Here is a 26,106-nt window from a genome sequence, read left to right as displayed (position 1 = left end):
GACAAAAAGGATAAATTGTCACGATCCGGATACTGAGACACCATTTCCCTTCTGGATGTACGTCCTTCATGGGCCTCTGCTGCCACTCCTGTCTCGCTGACCGCAGCGTGCCGCTGGGCGCATGTTATTCTGCTACTGCGGCCTACATCACCAGTGTTACACCTTTCCTGTAGTACTTAATTCCCCTTCTTTGTTTGTTCATGGGCGCAGCCATGTTAGACTCCAGTCACATGACATTATTCCTCCTATCCACGGTGCTGGAGCCTTGTCATAATTTCTCAGCCAATCCCTGCTATGCAGCAGGTATAAATATCCGGTCCCAGCTCCCAAAAGATTGTCAGTACTTTCATTGTCATCTGTGATTCCAGCCTACAAGCTTCACTATAGACTTTCTCCTGCAATTCCATTCTGCAGATCAGCCTGACTTCCCTGGTGATTACACTCTGCTGTGTAACCCGACTCTCCAGTGTTAACCCCCTACAGCCTACTTTGGATTCCTGTGTTTGAACTTTTGCTTTGCAGTAATCATCCTTCATTCTTTAGTTCCTGCGCACTCCAGCTTCATTCCTCATCTTCCAGCGAACCCCAGCTTCATTCCTCATCTTCCAGCGAACCCCAGCCTCATTTATTGTTTACAGGACTTTCTTCCATATTCCAGGTTACTGGCCTTCACTGATTGTGAACCTAATTATCACGTGTGACTTTCTATTATTCTTTTGCACGTTATTTGACGTTTTATTTAATAAAAGCACTTAAGGAATTCCCGGTTGTCGTGGTCACGCCCTCGGGCATTCTTTGCTGCTGTCAATACGTATGTCCAGGAGTCACATAGCTCCTCCTAAATTTAAGTACTCGTCAGCCCCTACAACTGAGGCTCCCAGTCACGGTCTCCAGCCCTCAGTTTTGACATAAATATAGTATTACTGGCACTATACTGGAAACTACTGAGGAGGAAAGGGATCTAGGAGTCACTATTTCAGGTGACAAAGGATAAATATAGTAATAATGGCACTATACTGGGAACTACTGAGGAGGAAAGGGATCTAGGAGTCACTATTTCAGATGACAAAGGATAAATATAGTATTACTTGCACTATACTGGGAATTACTGAGGAGGAAAGGGATCTAGGAGTCACTATCTCAGGTGAAATAAAGGATAAATATATTATTAATGACGCTATACTGGGAACTACTGAGGAGGAAAGGGATCTAGGAGTCACTATTTCAGATGACATAAAGGATAAATATAGTATTAATGGCACTATACTGGGAACTACTGAGGAGGAAAGGGATCTAGGAGTCACTATTTCTGGTGACATAAAGGATAAATAATAATAAGAATTTACTTACCGATAATTCTATTTCTCATAGTCCGTAGTGGATGCTGGGGACTCCGTAAGGACCATGGGGAATAGTGGCTCCGCAGGAGACTGGGCACAACTAAAGAAAGCTTTAGGACTATCTGGTGTGCACTGGCTCCTCCCCCTATGACCCTCCTCCAAGCCTCAGTTAGGATACTGTGCCCGGACGAGCGTACACAATAAGGAAGGATTTTGAATCCCGGGTAAGACTCATACCAGCCACACCAATCACACCGTATAACCTGTGATCTGAACCCAGTTAACAGCATGATAACAGAGGAGCCTCTGAAAGATGGCTCACAACAATAATAACCCGATTTTTGTAACAATAACTATGTACAAGTATTGCAGACAATCCGCACTTGGGATGGGCGCCCAGCATCCACTACGGACTATGAGAAATAGAATTATCGGTAAGTAAATTCTTATTTTCTCTAACGTCCTAAGTGGATGCTGGGGACTCCGTAAGGACCATGGGGATTATACCAAAGCTCCCAAACGGGCGGGAGAGTGCGGATGACTCTGCAGCACCAAATGAGAGAACTCCAGGTCCTCCTCAGCCAGGATATCAATTTTGTAGAATTTTACAAACGTATTTGCTCCTGACCAAGTAGCTGCTCGGCAAAGTTGTAAAGCCGAGACCCCTCGGGCAGCCGCCCAAGATGAGCCCACCTTCCTTGTGGAGTGGGCATTTACAGATTTTTGGCTGTGGCAGGCCTGCCACAGAATGTGCAAGCTGAATTGTACTACAAATCCAACGAGCAATAGTCTGCTTAGAAGCAGGAGCACCCAGCTTGTTGGGTGCACACCGGATAAACAGCGAGTCAGATTTCCTGACTCCAGCCGTCCTGGAAACATATATTTTCAGGGCACTGACAACGTCTAGCAACTTGGAGGCCTCCAAGTCCCTAGTAGCCGCAGGCACCACCAATAGGTTGGTTCAGGTGAGACGCTGAAACCACCTTGGGGAGAAACTGAGGACGAGTCCTCAATTCCGCCCTGTCCGAATGGAAAATCAGATAAGGGCTTTTTCAGGATAAAGCCGCCAATTCTGACACGCGCCTGGCCCAGGCCAGGGCCAACAGCATGACCACTTTCCATGTGAGATATTTTAACTCCACAGATTTAAGTGGTTCAAACCAATGTGACTTTTGGAACCCAAAACTACATTGAGATCCCAAAGTGCCACTGGAGGCACAAAAGGAGGCTGTATATGCAGTACCCCTTTTACAAACGTCTGAACTTCAGGGACTGAAGCTAGTTCTTTTTGGAAGAAAATTGACAGGGCCGAAATTTGAACCTTAATGGACCCCAATTTCAGGCCCATAGACACTCCTGTTTGCAGGAAATGTAGGAATCGACCCAGTTGAATTTCCTCCGTCGGGCCTTACTGGCCTCGCACCACGCAACATATTTTCGCCAATTGCGGTGATAATGTTTTTGCGGTTACATCCTTCCTGGCTTTGATCAGGATAGGGATGACTTCATCCGGACTGCCTTTTTTCCTTCAGGATCCGGCGTTCAACCGCCATGCCGTCAAACGCAGCCCCGGTAAGTCTTGGAACAGACAGGGTCCTTGCTGGAGCAGGTCCCTTCTTAGAGGTAGAGGCCACGGATCCTCCGTGAGCATCTCTTGAGTTCCGGTTACCAAGTCCTTCTTGGCCAATCCGGAACCACGAATATAGTGCTTACTCCTCTCCATCTTATCAATCTCAGTACCTTGGGTATGAGAGGCAGAGGAGGGAACACATACCCTGACTGGTACACCCACGGTGTTACCAGAGCGTCTACAGCTTATTGCCTGAGGGTCCCTGGACCTGGCGCAATACCTGTCGAGTTTTTAATCATGTGGAAGACTTCTGGGTGAAGTCCCCACTCTCCCGGGTGGAGGTCGTGCCTGCTGAGGAAGTCTGCTTCCCAGTTGTCCACTCCCGGAATGAATACTGCTGACAGTGCTATCACATGATTTTCCGCCCAGCGAAGAATCCTTGCAGCTTCTGCCATTGCCCTCCTGCTTCTTGTGCCACCCTGTCTGTTTACGTGGGTGACTGCCGTGATGTTGTCCGACTGGATCAACACCGGCTGACCTTGAAGCAGAGGTCTTGCTAAGCTTAGAGCATTGTAAATGTCCCTTAGCTTCAGGATATTTATGTGAAGTGATGTCTCCAGGCTTGACCATAAGCCCTGGATATTCCTTCCCTGTGTGACTGCTCCCCAGCCTCGCAGGCTGGCATCAGTGGTCACCAGGACCCAGTCCTGAATGCCTAATCTGCGGCCCTCTAGAAGATGAGCACTCTGCAACCACCACAGGAGGGACACCCTTGTCCTTGGTGACAGGGTTATCCGCTGATGCATCTGAAGATGCGATCCGGACCATTTGTCCAGCAGGTCCCACTGGAAAGTTCTTGCGTGGAATCTGCCAAATGGGATTGCTTCGTAGGAAGCCACCATTTTACCCAGAACCCTTGTGCATTGATGCACTGAGACTTGGCTCGGTTTTAGGAGGTTCCTGACTAGCTCGGATAACTCCCTGGCTTTCTCCTCCGGGAGAAACACCTTTTTCTGGACTGTGTCCAGGATCATCCCTAGGAACAGAAGACACGTCGTCGGAACCAGGTGCGATTTTGGAATATTGAGAATCCAATCGTGCTGCCGCAACACTACCTGAGAGAGTGCTACACCGACCTCCAACTGTTCCCTGGATCTTACCCTTATCAGGGAATTGTCCAAGGAAGGGATAACTAAAATTCACTTCCTTCGAAGGAATATCATCATTTCGGCCATTACCTTGGTAAAGACCCGGGGTGCCGTGTACCATCCATACGGCAGCGTCTGAACTGATAGTGACAGTTCTGTACCATAAACCTGAGGTACCCTTGGTGAGAAGGGTAAATTTTGACATGAAGGTAAGCATCCTTGATGTCCCGAGACATCATGTATTCCTCTTCTTCCAGGTTCGCAATCACTGCTCTGAGTGACTCAATCTTGAATTTGAACCTCTGTACGTAAGTGTTCAAAGATTTTAGATTTAGAAATCGGTCTCACCGAGCCGTCCGGCTTCGGTACCACAACAGTGTGGAATAATACCCCGTTCCCTGTTGCAGGAGGGGTATCTTGATTATCACCTGCTGGGAATACAGCTTGTGAATGGCTTCCAAAACTGTCTCCCTGTCAGAAGGAGACATCGGTAAAGCCGACTTTAGGAAACGGCTAGGGGGAGACGTCTCGAATTCTAATTTGTACCCCTGAGATATCACCTGAAGGATCCAGGGGTCTACTTGCGAGTGAGCCCACTGCGCGCTGAAATTCATTGAGACGGGCCCCCCACCGTGCCTGATTCTGCTTGTAAAGCCCCAGCGTATACTGAGGGCTTGGCAGAGGCGGGAGAGGGTTTCTGTTCCTGGGAACTGGCTGATTTCTGCAGCCTTTTTCCTCTCCCTCTGTCACGGGGCAGAAATGAGGAACCTTTTGCCCGCTTGTCCACGAAAAGACTGCGCCTGATAATACGGCGTCTTCTCATGTTGAGAGGCGACCTGGGGTACAAACGTGGAATTCCCAGCTGTTGCCGTGGCCACGAGGTCTGAAAGACCGACCCCAAATAACTCCTCCCTTAATAAAGCAATACTTCCAAATGCCGTTTGGAATACGCATCACCTGACCACTGACGTGTCCATAACCCTCTACTGGTAGAAATGGACAACGCGCTTAGACTTGATGCCAGTCGGCAAATATTCCGCTGTGCATCACGCATATATAAAAATGCATCTTTTAAATGCTCTATAGGCAAAAATATACTGTCCCTATCTAGGGTATCAATATTTTCAGTCAGGGAATCCGACCACGCCAACCCAGCACTGCACATCCAGGCTGAGGCGATTGCTGGTCGCAGTATAACACCAGTATGTGTGTAAATACCTTTTAGGATACCCTCCTGCTTTCTATCAGCAGGATCCTTAAGGGCGGCCATCTCAGGAGAGGGTAGAGCCCTTACAAGCGTGTGAGCGCTTTATCCCCCCTAGGGGGTGTTTCCCAACGCACCCTAACCTCTGGCGGGAAAGGATATAATGCCAATAACATTTTAGAAATTATCCGTTGTTATCGGGGGAAACCCACGCATCATCACACACCTCATTTAATTTCTCAGATTCAGGAAAACTACAGGTAGTTTTTCCTCACCGAACATAATACACATTTCTGATAATACGAGTACCACCAAAAAAGGGGTAAAACATTTTTCATTGCCTCAATCATGTAACGTGTGGCCCTACTGGAAGTCACATTCGACTCTTCACCGTCGACACAGGAGTCAGTATCCGTGTCGGCGTCTATATCTGCCATCTGAGGTAACGGGCGCTTTAGAGCCCCTGACGGCCTATGAGACGTCTGGACAGGCACAAGCTGAGTAGCCGGCTGTCTCATGTCAACCACTGTCTTTTATACAGAGCTGACACTGTCACGTAATTCCTTCCAACAGTTCATCCACTCAGGTGTCGACCCCCTAGGGGGTGACATCACTATTACAGGCAATCTGCTCCGTCTCCACATCATTTTTCTCCTCATACATGTCGACACAAAAGTACCGACATACAGCACACACACAGGGAATGCTCTGATAGAGGACAGGACCCCACTAGCCCTTTGGGGAGACAGAGGGAGAGTTTGCCAGCACACACCAGAGCGCTATATATATACAGGGATAACCTTATATAAGTGTTTTTCCCCTTATAGCTGCTGTATAGTTAATACTGCGCCTAATTAGTGCCCCCCTCTCTTTTTTTAACCCTTTCTGTAGTGTCGTGACTGCAGGGGAAAGACAGGGAGCTTCCCTCCAACGGAGCTGTGAGGGGAAATGGCGCCAGTGTGCTGAGGAGATAGGCCCCGCCCCTTTTTCGCGGACTTTTCTCCTGCTTTTTTATGGATTCTGGCAGGGGTTAAATGCATCCATATAGCCCAGGAGCTATATGTGATGCATTTTTTTGCCATCCAAGGTGTTTTTATTGCGTCTCAGGGTGCCCCCCCCCCCCAGCGCCCTGCACCCTCAGTGACCGAAGTGTGAAGTGTGCTGAGAGCAATGGCGCACAGCTGCAGTGCTGTGCGCTACCTTGTTGAAGACAGGACGTCTTCTGCCGACGATTTTCCGGACCTCTTCTGCCTTCTGGCTCTGTAAGGGGGCCGGCGGCGCGGCTCTGGGACCCATCCAAGCTGGGCCTGTGATCGTCCCTCTGGAGCTAATGTCCAGTAGCCTAAGAAGCCCAATCCACTCTGCACGCAGGTGAGTTCGCTTCTTCTCCCCTTAGTCCCTCGATGCAGTGAGCCTGTTGCCAGCAGGTCTCACTGAAAATAAAAAACCTAATCTAAAACTTTCACTAAGAAGCTCAGGAGAGCCCCTAGTGTGCACCCTTCTCGTTCGGGCACAGAGATCTAACTGAGGCTTGGAGGAGGGTCATAGGGGGAGGAGCCAGTGCACACCAGATAGTCCTAAAGCTTTCTTTAGATGTGCCCGGTCTCCTGCGGAGCCACTATTCCCCATGGTCCTTACGGAGTCCCCAGCATCCACTTAGGACGTTAGAGAAAAGAATTTACTCACCGGTAATTCTATTTCTCGTAGTCCGTAGTGGATGCTGGGAACTCCGTAAGGACCATGGGGAATAGCGGCTCCGCAGGAGTCTGGGCACAACTAAAAGAAAGCTTTTAGACTACCTGGTGTGCACTGGCTCCTCCCACTATGACCCTCCTCCAAGCCTCAGTTAGGATACTGTGCCCGGAAGAGCTGACACAATAAGGAAGGATTTTGAATCCCGGGTAAGACTCATACCAGCCACACCAATCACACCGTATAACTCGTGATACCATATCCAGTTAACAGTATGAATTTTAACTGAGCCTCTCAACAGATGGCTCATAACAATAACCCTTTGGTGAACAATAACTATGTACAAGTATTGCAGACAATCCGCACTTGGGACGGGCGCCCAGCATCCACTACGGACTACGAGAAATAGAATTACCGGTGAGTAAATTCTTATTTTCTCTGACGTCCTAGTGGATGCTGGGAACTCCGTAAGGACCATGGGGATTATACCAAAGCTCCCAAACGGGCGGGAGAGTGCGGATGACTCTGCAGCACCGAATGAGAGAACTCAAGGTCCTCCTCAGCCAGGGTATCAAATTTGTAGAATTTTGCAAACGTGTTTGCCCCTGACCAAGTAGCAGCTCGGCAAAGTTGTAAAGCCGAGACCCCTCGGGCAGCCGCCCAAGATGAGCCCACCTTCCTTGTAGAATGGGCTTTTACTGATTTAGGATGCGGCAGTCCAGCCGCAGCATGCGCCAGCTGAATTGTGCTACAAATCCAGCGAGCAATAGTCTGCTTAGAAGCAGGAGCACCCAGTTTGTTGGGTGCATACAGGATAAATAGTGAGTCAGTTTTCCTGACTCCAGCCGTCCTGGAAACATAAATTTTCAAGGCCCTGACTACGCCCAGTAACTTGGAATCCTCCAAGTCGCTAGTAGCCGCATGCACTACAATAGGTTGGTTCAAGTGAAAAGCAGATACCACCTTAGGGAGAAACTGGGGACGAGTCCTCAATTCTGCCCTATCCATATGGAAAATCAGATAAGGGCTTTTAAATGACAAAGCCGCCAATTCTGATACACGCCTGGCCGAAGCCAAGGCCAATAACATGACCACTTTCCACGTGAGATATTTTAGATCCACGGTCTTTAGTGGCTCAAACCAATGTGATTTTAGGAAATTCAACACCACGTTGAGATCCCAGGGTGCCACTGGAGGCACAAAGGGGGGCTGTATATGCAGCACTCCTTTTACAAATGTCTGAACTTCAGGTAGTGAAGCTAGTTCTTTTTGAAAGAAAACCGACAGAGCCGATATCTGTACCTTAATGGAGCCTAATTTTAGGCCCATAGTCACTCCTGCCTGTAGGAAGTGCAGAAATCGACCCAGCTGAAATTCCTCTGTTGGGGCCTTATTGGCCTCACACCAAGCAACATATTTCCGCCATATGCGGTGATAATGTTTTACCGTTACATCTTTCCTGGCTTTAATCAGCGTAGGAATGACATCCTCCGGAATACCCTTTTCCTTTAGGATCCGGCGTTCAACCGCCATGCCGTCAAACGCAGCCGCGGTAAGTCTTGGAACAGACAGGGCCCCTGCTGCAGCAGGTCCTGTCTGAGCGGCAGAGGCCATGGGTCCTCTGAGATCATCTCTTGAAGTTCCGGGTACCAAGCTCTTCTTGGCCAATCCGGAACCACGAGTATTGTCCTTACTCCTCGTTTTCTTATTATTCTCAGTACCTTTGGTATGAGAGGCAGAGGAGGGAACACATAAACTGACTGGTACACCCACGGTGTCACTAGAGCGTCCACCGCTATCGCCTGAGGGTCCCTTGACCTGGCGCAATATCTCTCCAGTTTTTTGTTTAGGCGGGACGCCATCATGTCTACCTGTGGCCGTTCCCAACGATTTACAATCAGTGTGAAGACTTCTGGATGAAGTCCCCACTCTCCCGGGTGGAGGTCGTGCCTGCTGAGGAAGTCTGCTTCCCAGTTGTCCACTCCCGGAATGAACACTGCTGACAGTGCTAGCACGTGATTTTCCGCCCATCGGAGAATCCTTGTGGCTTCTGCCATTGCCGTCCTGCTTCTTGTGCCGCCCTGTCGGTTTACATGGGCGACCGCCGTGATGTTGTCTGACTGGATCAGTACCGGCTGGTGTAGAAGCAGGGGTTTTGCCTGACTTAGGGCATTGTAAATGGCCCTTAGTTCTAGAATATTTATGTGTAGGGAAGTCTCCTGACTCGACCATAGTCCTTGGAAGTTTCTTCCCTGTGTGACTGCCCCCCAGCCTCTAAGGCTGGCATCCGTGGTCACCAGGACCCAGTCCTGTATGCCAAATCTGCGGCCCTCGAGAAGATGAGCACTCTGCAGCCACCACAGCAGAGACACCCTGGTTCTTGGAGACAGGGTTATTAGCCGATGCATCTGAAGATGCGATCCGGACCATTGGTCCAACTGAAAGATTCTGGCATGGAACCTGCCGAAAGGAATTGCTTCGTAAGAAGCCACCATCTTTCCCAGGACTCGCGTGCAGTGATGCACCGACACCTGTTTTGGTTTCAGGAGGTCTCTGACTAGAGATGACAGCTCCTTGGCTTTTTCCTCCGGGAGAAACACTTTTTTCTGGACTGTGTCCAGAATCATTCCCAGGAACAGTAGACGTGTCGTCGGAACCAGCTGTGACTTTGGAATATTCAGAATCCAACCGTGCTGGTGTAGCACCTCCTGAGATAGTGCTACTCCTACCAACAACTGCTCCCTGGATCTCGCCTTTATTAGGAGAACGTCCAAGTACGGGATAATTAAAACTCCCTTTTTTCGAAGGAGTATCATCATTTCCGCCATTACCTTGGTAAACACCCTCGGTGCCGTGGACAGTCCAAACGGCAGCGTCTGGAATTGGTAATGGCAATTTTGTACCGCAAATCTGAGGTACTCCTGGTGAGGATGATAAATGGGGACATGCAGGTAAGCATCCTTGATGTCCAGGGATACCATGTAATCCCCCTCGTCCAGGCTTGCAATAACCGCCCTGAGCGATTCCATCTTGAACTTGAACTTTTTTTATGTATGTGTTCAAGGATTTCAAATTTAAAATGGGTCTCACCGAACCGTCCGGTTTCGGTACCACAAACAGTGTGGAATAGTAACCCCGTCCTTGTTGAAGTAGGGGCACCTTGACTATCACCTGCTGGGAATACAGCTTGTGAATTGCCTCTAGCACAGCCTCCCTGCCTGAGGGAGTTGTCGGCAAGGCAGATTTGAGGAAACGGCGGGGGGGAGACGCCTCGAATTCCAGCTTGTACCCCTGAGATACTACTTGCAAGATCCAGGGATCCACCTGTGAGCGAGCCCACTGATCGCTGAAATTTTTGAGGCGGCCCCCCACCGTACCTGGCTCCGCCTGTGGAGCCCCACCGTCATGCGGTGGACTTGGAAGAAGCGGGGGAGGACTTTTGCTCCTGGGAACCTGCTGTTTGTTGCAGCCTTTTTCCCCTACCTCTGCCTCTGGACAGAAAGGACCCGCCTTTTCCTCGCCTGTTTCTCTGGGTCCGAAAGGACTGTACCTGATAAAACGGCACTTTTTTAGGCTGTGAGGGAACCTGGGGTAAAAATGCTGACTTCCCAGCTGTCGCTGTGGAAACTAGGTCCGAGAGACCATCCCCGAATAACTCCTCACCCTTATAAGGCAAAACTTCCATGTGCCTTTTGGAATCTGCATCCCCTGTCCACTGCCGAGTCCATAAGCCTCTCCTAGCAGAAATGGACAATGCACTTATTTTAGATGCCAGCCGGCAGATCTCCCTCTGTGCATCTCTCATGTATAAGACTGAGTCTTTTATATGCTCTATGGTTAGGAGAATAGTGTCCCTGTCTAGGGTGTCAATGTTTTCTGACAGGGAATCTGACCATGCAGCGGCAGCACTGCACATCCATGCTGACGCAATAGCTGGTCTAAGTATAATGCCTGAGTGTGTATATACAGACTTCAGGATCGCCTCCTGCTTTCTATCCGCAGGCTCCTTTAGGGCGGCCGTATCCGGAGACGGAAGTGCCACCTTTTTAGACAAACGTGTGAGCGCTTTATCCACCCTAGGAGGTGTTTTCCAACGTGCCCTATCCTCTGGCGGGAAAGGGAACGCCATTAGCAATTTTTTAGGGATTACCAATCTTTTATCGGGGAAAGCCCACGCTTCTTCACACACTTCATTTAATTCTTCAGATGGGGGAAAAACTACGGGCAGTTTTTTCTCCCCAAACATAATACCCTTTTTAGTGGTACCTGGGTTTATATCCGAAATGTGTAATACCTCCTTCATTGCCTCAATCATGCAACGAATGGCCCTAGTGGACTTTAGATTAGACTCATCGTCGTCGACACTGGTATCAGTATCCGTGTCGACATCTGCGTCTGCCATCTGAGGTAGCGGGCGTTTTAGAGCCCCTGATGGCCTTTGAGACACCTGAGCAGGCACGAGCTGAGAAGTCGGCTGTCCCGCATTTGGCATGTTGTCAAATTTTTTGTGTAAGGAGTCAACACTTGCACGTAATTCCTTCCATAAAACCATCCACTCAGGTATCTGCCCCGCAGGGGGTGACATCACTTCTATAGGCATCTGCTCCGCCTCCACATAATTTTCCTCATCAAACATGTCAACACAGCCGTACCGACACACCGCACACACACCGGGAATGCTCTAACAGAGGACAGGACCCCACAAAAGCCCTTTGGGGAGACAGAGAGAGAGTATGCCAGCACACACCAGAGCGCTATATAATGCAGGGACTAACTGAATTATGTCCCCTATAGCTGCTATAATATTTACTGCGCCTAAATTTAGTGCCCCCCCTCTCTTTTTTTACCCTTTTCTGTAGTGTAGACTGCAGGGGGGAGCCAGGGAGCTTCCTTCCAGCGGAGCTGTGAGGGAGAAATGGCGCCAGTGTGCTGAGGGAGATAGCTCCGCCCCTTTTTCACGGACTTTTCTCCCGCTTTAAGGATTCTGGCAGGGGTAATTATCACATATATAGCCTCTGGGGCTATATATTGTGATTGTTTTGCCAGCCAAGGTGTGTTTATTGCTGCTCAGGGCGCCTCCCCCCAGCGCCCTGCACCCTCAGTGACCGGAGTGTGAAGTGTGTATGAGGAGCAATGGCGCACAGCTGCAGTGCTGTGCGCTACCTTGGTGAAGACAGAAGTCTTCATGCCGCCGATTTTCCGGACTTCTTCTTGCTTCTGGCTCAGTAAGGGGGACGGCGGCGCGGCTCCGGGACCGAACACCAAGGCCAGTTCCATGCGGTCGATCCCTCTGGAGCTAATGGTGTCCAGTAGCCTAAGAAGCCCAAGCTAGCTGCAAGCAGGTAGGTTCGCTTCTTCTCCCCTTAGTCCCTCGTTGCAGTGAGCCTGTTGCCAGCAGGTCTCACTGTAAAATAAAAAACCTAAAATATACTTTCTTTCTAAGAGCTCAGGAGAGCCCCTAGTGTGCATCCAGCTCGGCCGGGCACAAAAATCTAACTGAGGCTTGGAGGAGGGTCATAGTGGGAGGAGCCAGTGCACACCAGGTAGTCTAAAAGCTTTCTTTTAGTTGTGCCCAGACTCCTGCGGAGCCGCTATTCCCCATGGTCCTTACGGAGTTCCCAGCATCCACTAGGACGTCAGAGAAATAGTATTAATGGCACTATACTGGGAACTACTGAGGAGGAAAGGGATCTAGGAGTCACTATTTCAGGTGACAAAGGATAAATATAGTATTACTGGCACTATACTGGAAACTACTGAGGAGGAAAGGGATCTAGGAGTCACTATCTCAGGTGACATAAAGGCTAAATATAGTATTAATGGCACTATACTTGGAATTACTGAGGAGGAAAGGGATCTAGGAGTCAGTATTTCAGGTGACATAAAGGATTAATATAGTATTAATGGTACTATACTGGAAACTACTGAGGAGGAAAGGGATCTAGGAGTCACTATCTCAGGTGACATAAAGGCTTAATATAGTATTAATGGCACTATACTGGAAACTACTGAGGAGGAGAGGGATCTAGGAGTCACTATTTCAGGTGACATAAAGGATAAATATAGTATTAATGGCACTATACTGGAAACTGAGGAGGAAAGGGATCTAGGAGTCACTATTTCAGATGACTTAAAGGCAGGTAAGCAATGTAACAAGGCAATGAGGAAGGCTAGTCAGATGCTTGGCTGCATTGGGAGAGGAATCAGCAGCAGAAAGAAAGAAGTAATAATTAGAGATGAGCGGGTTCGGTTCCTCGGAATTCGAACCCGCCCGAACTTCAGGTTTTTTTACACGGGTCCGAGCGACTCGGATCTTCCCGCCTTGCTCGGTTAACCCGAGCGTCATCATCCCGCTGTCGGATTCTCGCGAGGCTCGGATTCTATATAAGGAGCCGCGCGTCGCCGCCATTTTCACACGTGCATTGAGATTGATATGGAGAGGACGTGGCTGGCGTCCTATCCGTTTATAGAGAAGAGAGTGAGACTAGAGTAGAGAGAGACACAGTATTTACTTTAGTAATTTTGGGGAGCATTAGGAGGAGTACTACTACTTGCTGAAGTGATAGTGTGACTGTATATCTGACTTGTGGGGGAGACAGTGGGGAGCAGTTAGAGTCTGAGAGCAGGAGTACATATTTTAACGTACAGTGCACACTTTTGCTGCCAGAGTGCCACACTGCCATTGTGACCACACTGACCACCAGTATATATTGTGATTGTCTGCTTAGGAGTACTACTTGCAAGTTGCTGATAGTGTGACCAGTGACCTGACCACCAGTTTAATTAATCACCACCAGTTTAATATATATATATATATAAATAATTGTATATAATATATATATAATTGTATACCACCTACCCGTGTTTTTTTTTTTCTTTCTTCTTGATACATACTACTATAGTAGCTTACTGTAGCAGTCTGCGGTGCTGCTGAGCTGACAGTGTCCAGCAGGTCCGTCATCAGTCATTACATAATAAATATATATACCTGTCCGGCTGCAGTACTAGTGATATTATATATATATATATATATATTAATTTCATCTCATTATCATCCAGTCTATATTAGCAGCAGACACAGTACGGTAGTCCACGGCTGTAGCTACCTCTGTGTCGGCAGTCGCTCGTCCATCCATAATTGTATACCACCTACCCGTGGTTTTTTTTTTTTCTTTCTTCTTGATACATACTACTATAGTAGCTTACTGTAGCAGTCTGCGGTGCTGCTGAGCTGACAGTGTCCAGCAGGTCCGTCATCAGTCATTACATAATAAATATATATACCTGTCCGGCTGCAGTACTAGTGATATATATATATATATATATATATATATATTAATTTCATCTCATTATCATCCAGTCTATATTAGCAGCAGACACAGTACGGTAGTCCACGGCTGTAGCTACCTCTGTGTCGGCAGTCGCTCGTCCATCCATAAGTATACTAATATCCATCCATCTCCATTGTTTACCTGAGGTGCCTTTTAGTTGTGCCTATTAAAATATGGAGAACAAAAATGTTGAGGTTCCAAAATTAGGGAAAGATCAAGATCCACTTCCACCTCGTGCTGAAGCTGCTGCCACTAGTCATGGCCGAGACGATGAAATGCCAGCAACGTCGTCTGCCAAGGCCGATGCCCAATGTCATAGTACAGAGCATGTAAAATCCAAAACACCAAATATCAGTAAAAAAAGGACTCCAAAATCTAAAATAAAAAATTGTCGGAGGAGAAGCGTAAACTTGCCAATATGCCATTTACCACACGGAGTGGCAAGGAACGGCTGAGGCCCTGGCCTATGTTCATGGCTAGTGGTTCAGCTTCACATGAGGATGGAAGCACTCAGCCTCTCGCTAGAAAAATGAAAAGACTCAAGCTGGCAAATGCACCGCAAAGAACTGTGCGTTCTTCCAAATCCCAAATCCACAAGGAGAGTCCAATTGTGTCGGTTGCGATGCCTGACCTTCCCAACACTGGACGTGAAGAGCATGCGCCTTCCACCATTTGCACGCCCCCTGCAAGTGCTGGAAGGAGCACCCGCAGTCCAGTTCCTGATAGTCAGATTGAAGATGTCAGTGTTGAAGTACACCGGGATGAGGAGGATATGGGTGTTGCTGGCGCTGGGGAGGAAATTGACAAGGAGGATTCTGATGGTGAGGTGGTTTGTTTAAGTCAGGCACCCGGGGAGACACCTGTTGTCCGTGGGAGGAATAGGGCCGTTGACATGCCTGGTGAAAATACCAAAAAAATCAGCTCTTCGGTGTGGAAGTATTTCAACAGAAATGCGGACAACATTTGTCAAGCCGTGTGTTGCCTTTGTCAAGCTGTAATAAGTAGGGGTAAGGACGTTAACCACCTCGGAACATCCTCCCTTATACGTCACCTGCAGCGCATTCATAATAAGTCAGTGACAAGTTCAAAAACTTTGGGCGACAGCGGAAGCAGTCCACTGACCAGTAAATCCCTTCCTCTTGTAACCAAGCTCACGCAAACCACCCCACCAACTCCCTCAGTGTCAATTTCCTCCTTCACCAGGAATGCCAATAGTCCTGCAGGCCATGTCACTGGCAATTCTGACGAGTCCTCTCCTGCCTGGGATTCCTCCGATGCATCCTTGCGTGTAACGCCTACTGCTGCTGGCGCTGCTGTTGTTGCTGCTGGGAGTCGATGGTCATCCCAGAGGGGAAGTCGTAAGCCCACTTTTACTACTTCCACCAAGCAATTGACTGTCCAACAGTCCTTTGCGAGGAAGATGAAATATCACAGCAGTCATCCTGTTGCAAAGCGGATAACTGAGGCCTTGACAACTATGTTGGTGTTAGACGTGCGTCCGGTATCCGCCGTTAGTTCACAGGGAACTAGACAATTTCTTGAGGTAGTGTGCCCCCGTTACCAAATACCATCTAGGTTCCACTTCTCTAGGCAGGCGATACCGAGAATGTACACGGACGTCAGAAAAATACTCACCAGTGTCCTAAAAAATGCAGTTGTACCCAATGTCCACTTAACCACGGACATGTGGACAAGTGGAGCAGGGCAGGGTCAGGACTATATGACTGTGACAGCCCACTGGGTAGATGTATGGACTCCCGCCGCAAGAACAGCAGCGGCAGCACCAGTAGCAGCATCTCGCAAACGCCAACTCTTTCCTAGGCAGGCTACGCTTTGTATCACCGGTTTCCAGAATACGCACACAGCTGAAAACCTCTTACGGCAACTGAGGAAGATCATTGCGGAATGGCTTACCCCAATTGGACTCTCCTGTGGATTTGTGGCATCGGACAACGCCAGCAATATTGTGTGTGCATTAAATATGGGCAAATTCCAGCACGTCCCATGTTTTGCACATACCTTGAATTTGGTGGTGCAGAGTTTTTAAAAAAACGACAGGGGCGTGCAAGAGATGCTGTCGGTGGCCAGAAGAATTGCGGGACACTTTCGGCGTACAGGCACCACGTACAGAAGACTGGAGCACCACCAAAAACGCCTGAACCTGCCCTGCCATCATCTGAAGCAAGAAGTGGTAACGAGGTGGAATTCAACCCTATATATGCTTCAGAGGTTGGAGGAGCAGCAAAAGGCCATTCAAGCCTATACATTGAGCACGATATAGGAGGTGGAATGTACTTGTCTCAAGCGCAGTGGAGAATGATTTCAACGTTGTGCAAGGTTCTGCAACCTTTTGAACTTGCCACACGTGAAGTCAGTTCAGACACTGCCAGCCTGAGTCAGGTCATTCCCCTCATCAGGCTTTTGCAGAAGAAGCTGGAGGCATTGAAGGAGGAGCTAAAAGGGAGCGATTTCGCTAGGCATGTGGGACTTGTGGATGGAGCCCTTAATTCGCTTAACAAGGATTCACGGGTGGTCAATCTGTTGAAATCAGAGCACTACATTTTGGCCACCGTGCTCGATCCTAGATTTAAAACCTACCTTGGATCTCTCTTTCCGGCAGACACAAGTCTGCTGGGGTTCAAAGACCTGCTGGTGACAAAATTGTCAAGTCAAGCGGAACGCGACCTGTCAACATCTCCTCCTTCACATTCTCCCGCAACTGGGCGTGCGAGGAAAAGGCTCAGAATTCCGAGCCCACCCGCTGGCGGTGATGCAGGGCAGTCTGGAGTGACTGCTGATGCTGACATCTGGTCCGGACTGAAGGACCTGACAACGATTACGGACATGTCGTCTACTGTCACTGCATATGATTCTGTCACCATTGAAAGAATGGTGGAGGATTATATGAGTGACCGCATCCAAGTAGGCACGTCAGACAGTCCGTACTTATACTGGCAGGAAAAAGAGGCAATTTGGAGGCCCTTGCACAAACTGGCTTTATTCTACCTAAGTTGCCCTCCCACAAGTGTGTACTCCGAAAGAGTGTTTAGTGCCGCCGCTCACCTTGTCAGCAATCGGCGTACGAGGTTACATCCAGAAAATGTGGAGAAGTTGATGTTCATTAAAATGAATTATAATCAATTCCTCCGTGGAGACATTGACCAGCAGCAATTGCCTCCACAAAGTACACAGGGAGCTGAGATGGTGGATTCCAGTGGGGACGAATTGATAATCTGTGAGGAGCGGGATGTACACGGTGATATATCGGAGGATGATGATGAGGTGGACATCTTGCTTCTGTAGAGCCAGTTTGTGCAAGGAGAGATTAATTGCTTCTTTTTCGGTGGGGGTCCAAACCAACCCGTCATTTCAGTCACAGTCGTGTGGCAGACCCTGTCACTGAAATGATGGGTTGGTTAAAGTGTGCATGTCCTGTTTATACAACATAAGGGTGGGTGGGAGGGCCCAAGGACAATTCCATCTTGCACCTCTTTTTTCTTTCATTTTTATTTGCGTCATGTGCTGTTTGGGGAGTGTTTTTTGGAAGGGCCATCCTGCGTGACATTGCAGTGCCACTCCTAGATGGGCCAGGTGTTTGTGTCGGCCACTAGGGTCGCTTAGCTTACTCACACAGCTACTTCATTGCGCCTCTTTTTTTCTTCTTTGCGTCATGTGCTGTTTGGGGAGTGTTTTTTGGAAGGGCCATCCTGCGTGACACTGCAGTGCCACTCCTAGATGGGCCAGGTGTTTGTGTCGGCCACTAGGGTCGCTTAGCTTACTCACACAGCTACCTCATTGCGCCTCTTTTTTTCTTCTTTGCGTCATGTGCTGTTTGGGGAGTGTTTTTTGGAAGGGCCATCCTGCGTGACACTGCAGTGCCACTCCTAGATGGGCCAGGTGTTTGTGTCGGCCACTAGGGTCGCTTAGCTTACTCACACAGCTACCTCATTGCGCCTCTTTTTTTCTTTGCGTCATGTGCTGTTTGGGGAGTGTTTTTTGGAAGGGCCATCCTGCTTGACACTGCAGTGCCACTCCTAGATGGGCCAGGTGTTTGTGTCGGCCACTAGGGTCGCTTATCTTACTCACACAGCTACCTCATTGCGCCTCTTTTTTTCTTTGCGTCATGTGCTGTTTGGGGAGTGTTTTTTGGAAGGGCCATCCTGCGTGACACTGCAGTGCCACTCCTAGATGGGCCAGGTGTTTGTGTCGGCCACTAGGGTCGCTTATCTTACTCACACAGCTACCTCATTGCGCCTCTTTTTTTCTTTGCGTCATGTGCTGTTTGGGGAGTGTTTTTTGGAAGGGCCATCCTGCGTGACACTGCAGTGCCACTCCTAGATGGGCCAGGTGTTTGTGTCGGCCACTAGGGTCGCTTATCTTACTCACACAGCTACCTCATTGCGCCTCTTTTTTTCTTTGCGTCATGTGCTGTTTGGGGAGTGTTATTTGGAAGGGCCATCCTGCGTGACACTGCAGTGCCACTCCTAGATGGGCCAGGTGTTTGTGTCGGCCACTAGGGTCGCTTATCTTACTCACACAGCTACCTCATTGCGCCTCTTTTTTTCTTTGCGTCATGTGCTGTTTGGGGAGTGTTATTTGGAAGGGCCATCCTGCGTGACACTGCAGTGCCACTCCTAGATGGGCCAGGTGTTTGTGTCGGCCACTAGGGTCGCTTAGCTTAGTCACCCAGCGACCTCGGTGCAAATTTTAGGACTAAAAATAATATTGTGAGGTATTCAGAATAGACTGAAAATGAGTGGAAATTATGGTTTTTGAGGTTAATAATACTTTGGGATCAAAATGACCCCCAAATTCTATGATTTAAGCTGTTTTTTAGTGTTTTTTGAAAAAAACACCCGAATCCAAAACACACCCGAATCCGACAAAAAAAATTCGGTGAGGTTTTGCCAAAACGCGGTCGAACCCAAAACACGGCCGCGGAACCGAACCCAAAACCAAAACACAAAACCCGAAAAATTTCAAGTGCACATCTCTAGTAATAATGCCACTGTATAGGTCATTGGTACGGCCTCATCTAGAATACTGTATTCAGTTCTGGAGGCCATATCTTCAAAAGGATATTAATACATTAGAAACTGTACAAAGGAGGGCAACTAAAATGGTGCATGGCCTACATCACAAAACATACCCAGAAAGACTAAGAAATCTCAATATGTATAGTTTGGAGCAGAGAAGGGAAAGGGGGGACATGATAATTAGAGACTGTCACATATATCAAGGGTTTTAACAAAGTCCAGGAGGGAAACATTCTCCAAATGAAGAGAAGTAATAGGACACGAGGACATGCACTGAGACTGGAGGGAGGGAGGTTCAGGGGAAATTTAAGGAAAAATTACTTCACAGAAAGGGTAGTGGATAAGTGGAATAGCCTCCCATCAGAGGTGGTAGAGGCTAAGACAGTAGAGCAATATAAACATGCTTGGGATAGACATATGAATATCCTTACAAAGAATGAAGGTTTCAAAGAGGGTTGAGATTACTTAAAGGATAAAAAAGGGGCAGACTAGATGGGCCAAGTGGTTCTTATCTGCCGTCACATTCTGTTTCTATGTTTCAAATTCTATACACACAAATACACACACACACTACGCATACATACATACATACATACATACATACATACACACACACACACACACACACATACACACACACATATAAATACACGTCACAGAACAAAAAATTACAATTTAACAGCAGCATGATAAAAATAATAATAAAAAATACAGCCAGCTTACTGTGACACAGGACAGGAGAGCGAGAGTGCGTTCCTCTATGCACCCTCCGCTGGCTCCACACTACCTAACTGCAGCCTGTGCGCCCCCAGCCAATGACTGAGCCGCACGCTGATTCTTTACACACCATTGGATAGCTGAGCAGTCGCTCAGCTGTCCTGTACTTCTATGCGGTGCTGGTTCCGCAGCTGTTAGGTTGCTAGGGCAACCTACGGGGGAGATGCCAGGAGCGCAGAGCCGCAGATTAGACCTCTGATCTGTGGCAGGTGGCCCTTTTAGAAAGGGAGGCCCGGGGTACTTAACCCCAGCCCCCCCACACCTTTAATCCAGCTCTGGCCACAGTGCATTGCTTTGCTCAGGGGCCTACACTGCTGTTAAAATAGCCCTGGAGGCACCATTGAGTCTGCCTATCACAAAATTATGGTTGTTTCGGAAAGAGACACACTTGTTGTACTCAGTGGTGCAAGTAGAATTTTTTTCTTAGTGGTACGGATAGTAAAAATGGGCGTGGCTACATGTCATGAGGGGCGTGGTCACACAAAACTAGGGGAGTGGCTACATGACAATCGGGGCATGGCCACATTATGCCACACACCTTAATGCCCCTTACACATTATGCCACACACAGTTATGCCTTAGATATTATACCACACACTCTAATGCCTATTACGTATTATGCCACACACAGTTATGCCACTGATACCATTTTATGCCCCTTTTAAATTATGCCCCAGCTGTGGGCTGGTGGTACTGAGTACCACCACCATATTTCTTAATGCTACTCCGTACCACCCGGTACCACCCTACTTTCAGCTTGTACTTCATGCAAGTGGTGGCTGTGGAACGTCTATTTCACACTTTCGTCTGAAGGGCTAGGATGTGGGCATTGATGGTTGGGGGCAGTAGGCTGAAGTTTTGCCTAGGGTGCCAAAAAAAACCTTTCACCGGCCCTGATCACAGTATAGAAAATGAGGAACTTGCACCTGCATCAGCCTCAGAGTCACTACTCATAGTGGTTTCTCATAGCAAAATATGAACCAGCCTTACCTGGGGGAGGCCCAGTAATCAGCTTCTTTCTCCTGAAGGGAATCCTGAAAATAATAATCAAAGTTTATTTAACTACTATCGAATGTATATCGTTGTTATACACATAACACAAAGAGATAGTTCATTCATCAGAGCATGGAAGTGGCACTCTGCAGCTGTGTATACATGCAGAATAGAGACAGGTACTGAGAATGACATCCAGCAATACAGTACAAGAGAAGTAGTACTATGCAGCTGCTCATACACAGAGAAAAAGAACAGAACCTAGAATGAAATCCATTATACAGAACAAGATAAGTTGTACTATGCATCTCCCCTTACATACAGAATAAGAACAGGTACTGAGACCATGTATGTAGCTGTACATACAGTCAGGGGCGGATTGGGAACAAAAAGTGTCCCTGGAAACATTTGTACTAGTGGTCTCACACGGGCAGCAACAGAGGTGTAAGGTCTAGCCATGGGCCATGGCAGCAGCAGCCTCCTCCCAAGACTTTCCAGATAGTGGGCATGTCCATTGTCCAGCATCAAGGGGGGAGTTAAAAAGAAAATTAAATATTATGAGCACATTATATGATACACTCAGGCCCGGCGCTACCCGCTCAGCAGAGTCTGCAAAGCAGGGAGGCGCTGTGCAGGAGAGGCGCTCTCCCTGCTCTGCTACTCCATACCCTCCAACTGTACCTTTTTAATAGGTACAGTACCTTTTTTTCATGGTCTGTACCGATTTTTGGCTCTTCAAACTTCCATTGAAAGTATAGGAAAAGGGGCGTGGCCACGCCCCTTTTTCAGGTTTGTACCGATTTTTCAGTGTAAAATGTTGGAGGGTATGCTACTCCGCTGTGTGCGCTGTTGCTGTCGGCTGCCGCTGCACCCGTTAGCAGTATGACAGCACAGCGGCACCGGCTTGGGGCTCCTCTTCGGTCAGTTCATACTTCTCCCGTCACTTCCTCACTCCCTCCCTCCCAGGAACGCACGCAGCGGAGGTATTCTCCCCCCTTCTATGCGCGCACACAGGCACACAGTGTCACAGACACACACACACACACACCAACAGCCGGCAGCTCCGTCTGCACAGGCTGTCTCTCCTCTATCACTGTGCTTTATGTTCCTGCACGTGAGACCGTGATGTGAGGTAAAGAACATTGGGGCAGATGTATTAACCTAGAAAAAGCATAAGGAAGTGATAAACCAGTGATATGTGCAAGGTGATAAAGGCACCAGCCAATCAGTTCCAATATGTAAATTAACAGTTACGACCTGATTGGCTGATGTGTTTATCACCTTGCACTTATCACTGGTTTATCACTTCCTTATGCCTTCTCCAGGTTAATACATCTGCCCCATTCTCTCTTCACTGTGTTCTCTGTGCCCTCCCCCGCTACATGCTGCAGGGAGCGTGTTCAGGGCATCCCATCTTTCTTAAGAGTGAGTTTAATTCTTTGAAATCCTTGATGTTTTCTTCAGTAATTGCTCATGAATGCTCCTGATGTGAGTGTACCCTTACAATTATTATTTTTTACCAGAGCACTATATATATCTCAATCATATGTCCCTGCCCACGTGAAATATAAAAAAGTGCAAATGAATCAAAACTGAGATCTCTATTCTATAGTAATATTTAATATATATAGCATTTTTCTCTGTGCATGCTAATATTTCATTTAAACACAATAAGGGTCAATTATGAACATGAGAAAAACAGACACAAATGTCTGTTGTTTTGTGACTGCGTACTCCTATCTTGTTACATCCCCATATGCACACAGTATACGTTTAGGATCCCGGCTGCCAGAATACCGACGGCAGCATCCCGAAAGGATCAGGACTCTGACGGCGGACAGGGAGGGTTAGGGGATAGAAGAGGTAGGTCAGGATGCTGAATTCACCCATGTCAGGTTTGACGCCATCGTGATGCTGCTGTCGGTCTAATGACTGCCGGCATCCCAACTGCCAGCATTTAATACTGACTCCATGCGCATGCAAGGATGATGGTGAGCTCAGTTTTCACATATCATGATGGACGAAGTGGGCTGAGTATATAAGCATACCTCCCAACATGACCCTCTCCAGGAGGACACAATGCTCTGCTTCTGGACTTACCTCTTACTGTATGATTACCATCACCTGTGCTGTACCCCAATACTGACCCAGTGCTCATACCTATGTCATACCTCCCAACATGACCTCTCCAGGAGGACACAATGCTCTGCTCCTGCACTTCCCTCTTACTGTATGATTACCATCACCTGTGCTGTACCCTAATACTGGCCCAGTGCTCATACCTATATCATATCTCCCAACATGACCCTCTCCAGAAGTACACAATGCTCTGCTCCTGCTCTTCCCTCTTACTGTATGATTACCATCACCTGTGCTGTACCCCAATACTGACCCAGTGCTCATACCTATGTCATACCTCCCAACATGACCTCTCCAGGACACAATGCTCTGCTCCTGCTCTTCCCTCTTACTGTATGATTACCATCACCTGTGCTGTACCCTAATACTGACCCAGTGCTCATACCTATGTCATACCTCCCAACATGACCTCTCCAGGAGGACACAATGCTCTGCTCCTGCACTTCCCTCTTACTGTATGATTACCATCACCTGTGCTGTACCCTAATACTGACCCAGTGCTCATACCTATGTCATACCTCCCAACATGACCCTCTCCAGGAGGACACAATGCTCTGCTCCTGCACTTCCCTCTTACTGTATGATTACCATCACCTGTGCTGTACCCTAATACTGACCCAGCGCTCATACCTATGTCATACCTCCCAACATGACCTCTCCAGGAGGACACAATGCTCTGCTCCTGCTCTTCCCTCTTACTATATGATTACCATCACCTGTGCTGCACCCTAATACTGACCCAGTGCTCATACCTATGTCATACCTCCCAACATGACCTCTCCAGGAGGACACAATGCTCTGCTCCTGCTCTTCCCTCTTACTGTATGATTACCATCACCTGTGCTGTACCCCAATACTGACCCAGTGCTCATACCTATGTCATACCTCCCAACATGACCTCTCCAGGAGGACACAATGCTCTGCTCCTGCTCTTCCCTCTTACTGTATGATTACCATCACCTGTGCTGTACCCCAATACTGACCCAGTGCTCATACCTATGTCATACCTCCCAACATGACCTCTCCAGGAGGACACAATGCTCTGCTCCTGCTCTTCCCTCTTACTGTATGATTACCATCACCTGTGCTGTACCCTAATACTGACCCAGTGCTCATACCTATGTCATACCTCCCAACATGACCCTCTCCAGGAGGACAGAATGCTCTGCTTCTGGACTTACCTCTTACTGTATGATTGCTATCACCTGTGGTAAGACACCTTTCTTATACATTATCCTGTTCAACACAGGTGCTGGCAATCATACATTAAGAAGAAAGTCCAGAAGCAGAGGATTCTGTCCCTCCTGGAGAGGGTCATGTTGGGAGGTATGGTATAAAGGGCCCCATACACCTCTGCGACATGTCCCTCTGACATGTCATAGGCGATCACCCCGGCAGCCTCCCAGGGGGGCAGGATCGCCCAAGATACATCGTATGCTGTCCTTTTGCATACAATATATCTTGGGGGATCCTGGGCGATCCCAGCCACTCCTGCGGGGTCGGACCAGATTGAATGTGCAGCACATTCAATCTGGAGGATCCGATCCGATGCTCACGGGAACGCGCATCAGATCAGATCGGAAACGCCTCCAAAATGCCCGATTTCATCTCATATATTGGGCCAAATGCCCGAAATCGGATGAAATCGGGCATTATTGTCCTAGTATATGGGGCCCTTAAGACAGGAATAGCAATATGCCTGGTTTTAATCACAAAGGCATTCGCACCACAGCTTTGTGCATTTGGACTCTAGTAAGTTTGAGCATTAATGGCAGTAACTAAAAAAAAGAAAAACATGGAGGAAATAGTATTCTTTACAGTGCAGTTCTGACCTTGGTTCTGCCTGAATGCTTATCTCTGTTCATTCCAAATTAAAATAACTATGATTTTTTAAATGTTTATTAGGAATAATACGCATTCCTTATTTTTTATTTTTTCCCCCCATGATTCAAGATTTGGAAACCCTCCTTTAATTATCCTGAATTTGCCCCTGGCCTCCCTTCCCCCCTGCACCTGTATGACAGACAGGCAGCAGCGGCAGGCACTTTCATTCTTCAGCACTGCCCCCTCCTTCCCTTCTCTCCTGTGGACATTATGTGTAAGGGACACTACTACGGTAGGTATCATGTGTAAGAGGCACTAGTCCTTTGGACATTATTTGTATTAGGGGCACTACTACTGTGGGCATTATGTCTATAAGCGGCATTACTACTGTGGGCATTATGTGTAAGGGCCACTACTACTGTGGGCATTATGTGTAAGGGCCACTTTTACTGTAGACATTATGGGGGAAATTCAGACCTGATCGCTTGGCTGCGTTTTTTGCAGCCCTGCGATCAGATAGTCACCGCCTACAGGGGAGTGTATTTTCGCTGTGCAAGTCTCTGCGCAGCCCAGGACTTCCTCTTCCAGTGCGACTGACTCCTGCTGATCAGGGCCGGAGCTGATGTCTGACACCCTCCCTCAAAACGCTCGAGCCCACTTGCGTTTTTCCGGACACTCCCTGAAAACGGTCAGTTGCCACCCACAAATGGCCTCTTCCTGTCAATTACCTTGTGAATGCTCGTGCAAATGGATCCTTCGCACCATCCCGTCACTGACCGTCAATGCCCGTTGTAGCCATCCGATGCGCCTGCGCAATGCGACTCAGACGCATGCGCAGTTCGGATCTGATCGCCCCCTGTGCGAAAATGCACAGCAGCGATCAGATCTGAATGACCCCCAATGTGTATAAGGGGTACGACTGTGGGTATTGTGTATAAGGTACATTACAGTGTGATGTAACGTGTATAAGGGGTACTACTGTGTGGTGTAACATGTGTAAGGGGCATTACTGTGTGACGTAACGTAAATAAGGGACACTACTGTGTGGTGTA

The 26,106-nt window shown here is 48.2% G+C and overlaps 1 protein-coding gene across 1 annotated transcript in view; it reads right to left on the bottom strand.

Annotated features, from left to right (window-relative positions):
- The window catches only part of LOC134932242 (asialoglycoprotein receptor 2-like), a 372,590-nt gene that overhangs the window by 199,853 nt on the left and 146,631 nt on the right, over positions 1-26,106 (bottom strand). Inside the window, exon 4 of the mRNA XM_063926492.1 lies at positions 21,089-21,132. Within this exon, the coding sequence (XP_063782562.1) occupies positions 21,089-21,132 (44 nt within the window). The remainder of the gene's footprint in view (positions 1-21,088; positions 21,133-26,106) is intronic.

Source organism: Pseudophryne corroboree, chromosome 1, assembly GCF_028390025.1.
Source record: "Pseudophryne corroboree isolate aPseCor3 chromosome 1, aPseCor3.hap2, whole genome shotgun sequence".
NCBI lineage: Eukaryota > Metazoa > Chordata > Amphibia > Anura > Myobatrachidae > Pseudophryne > Pseudophryne corroboree.
This window is presented reverse-complemented; position numbering and strand designations above follow the sequence as displayed.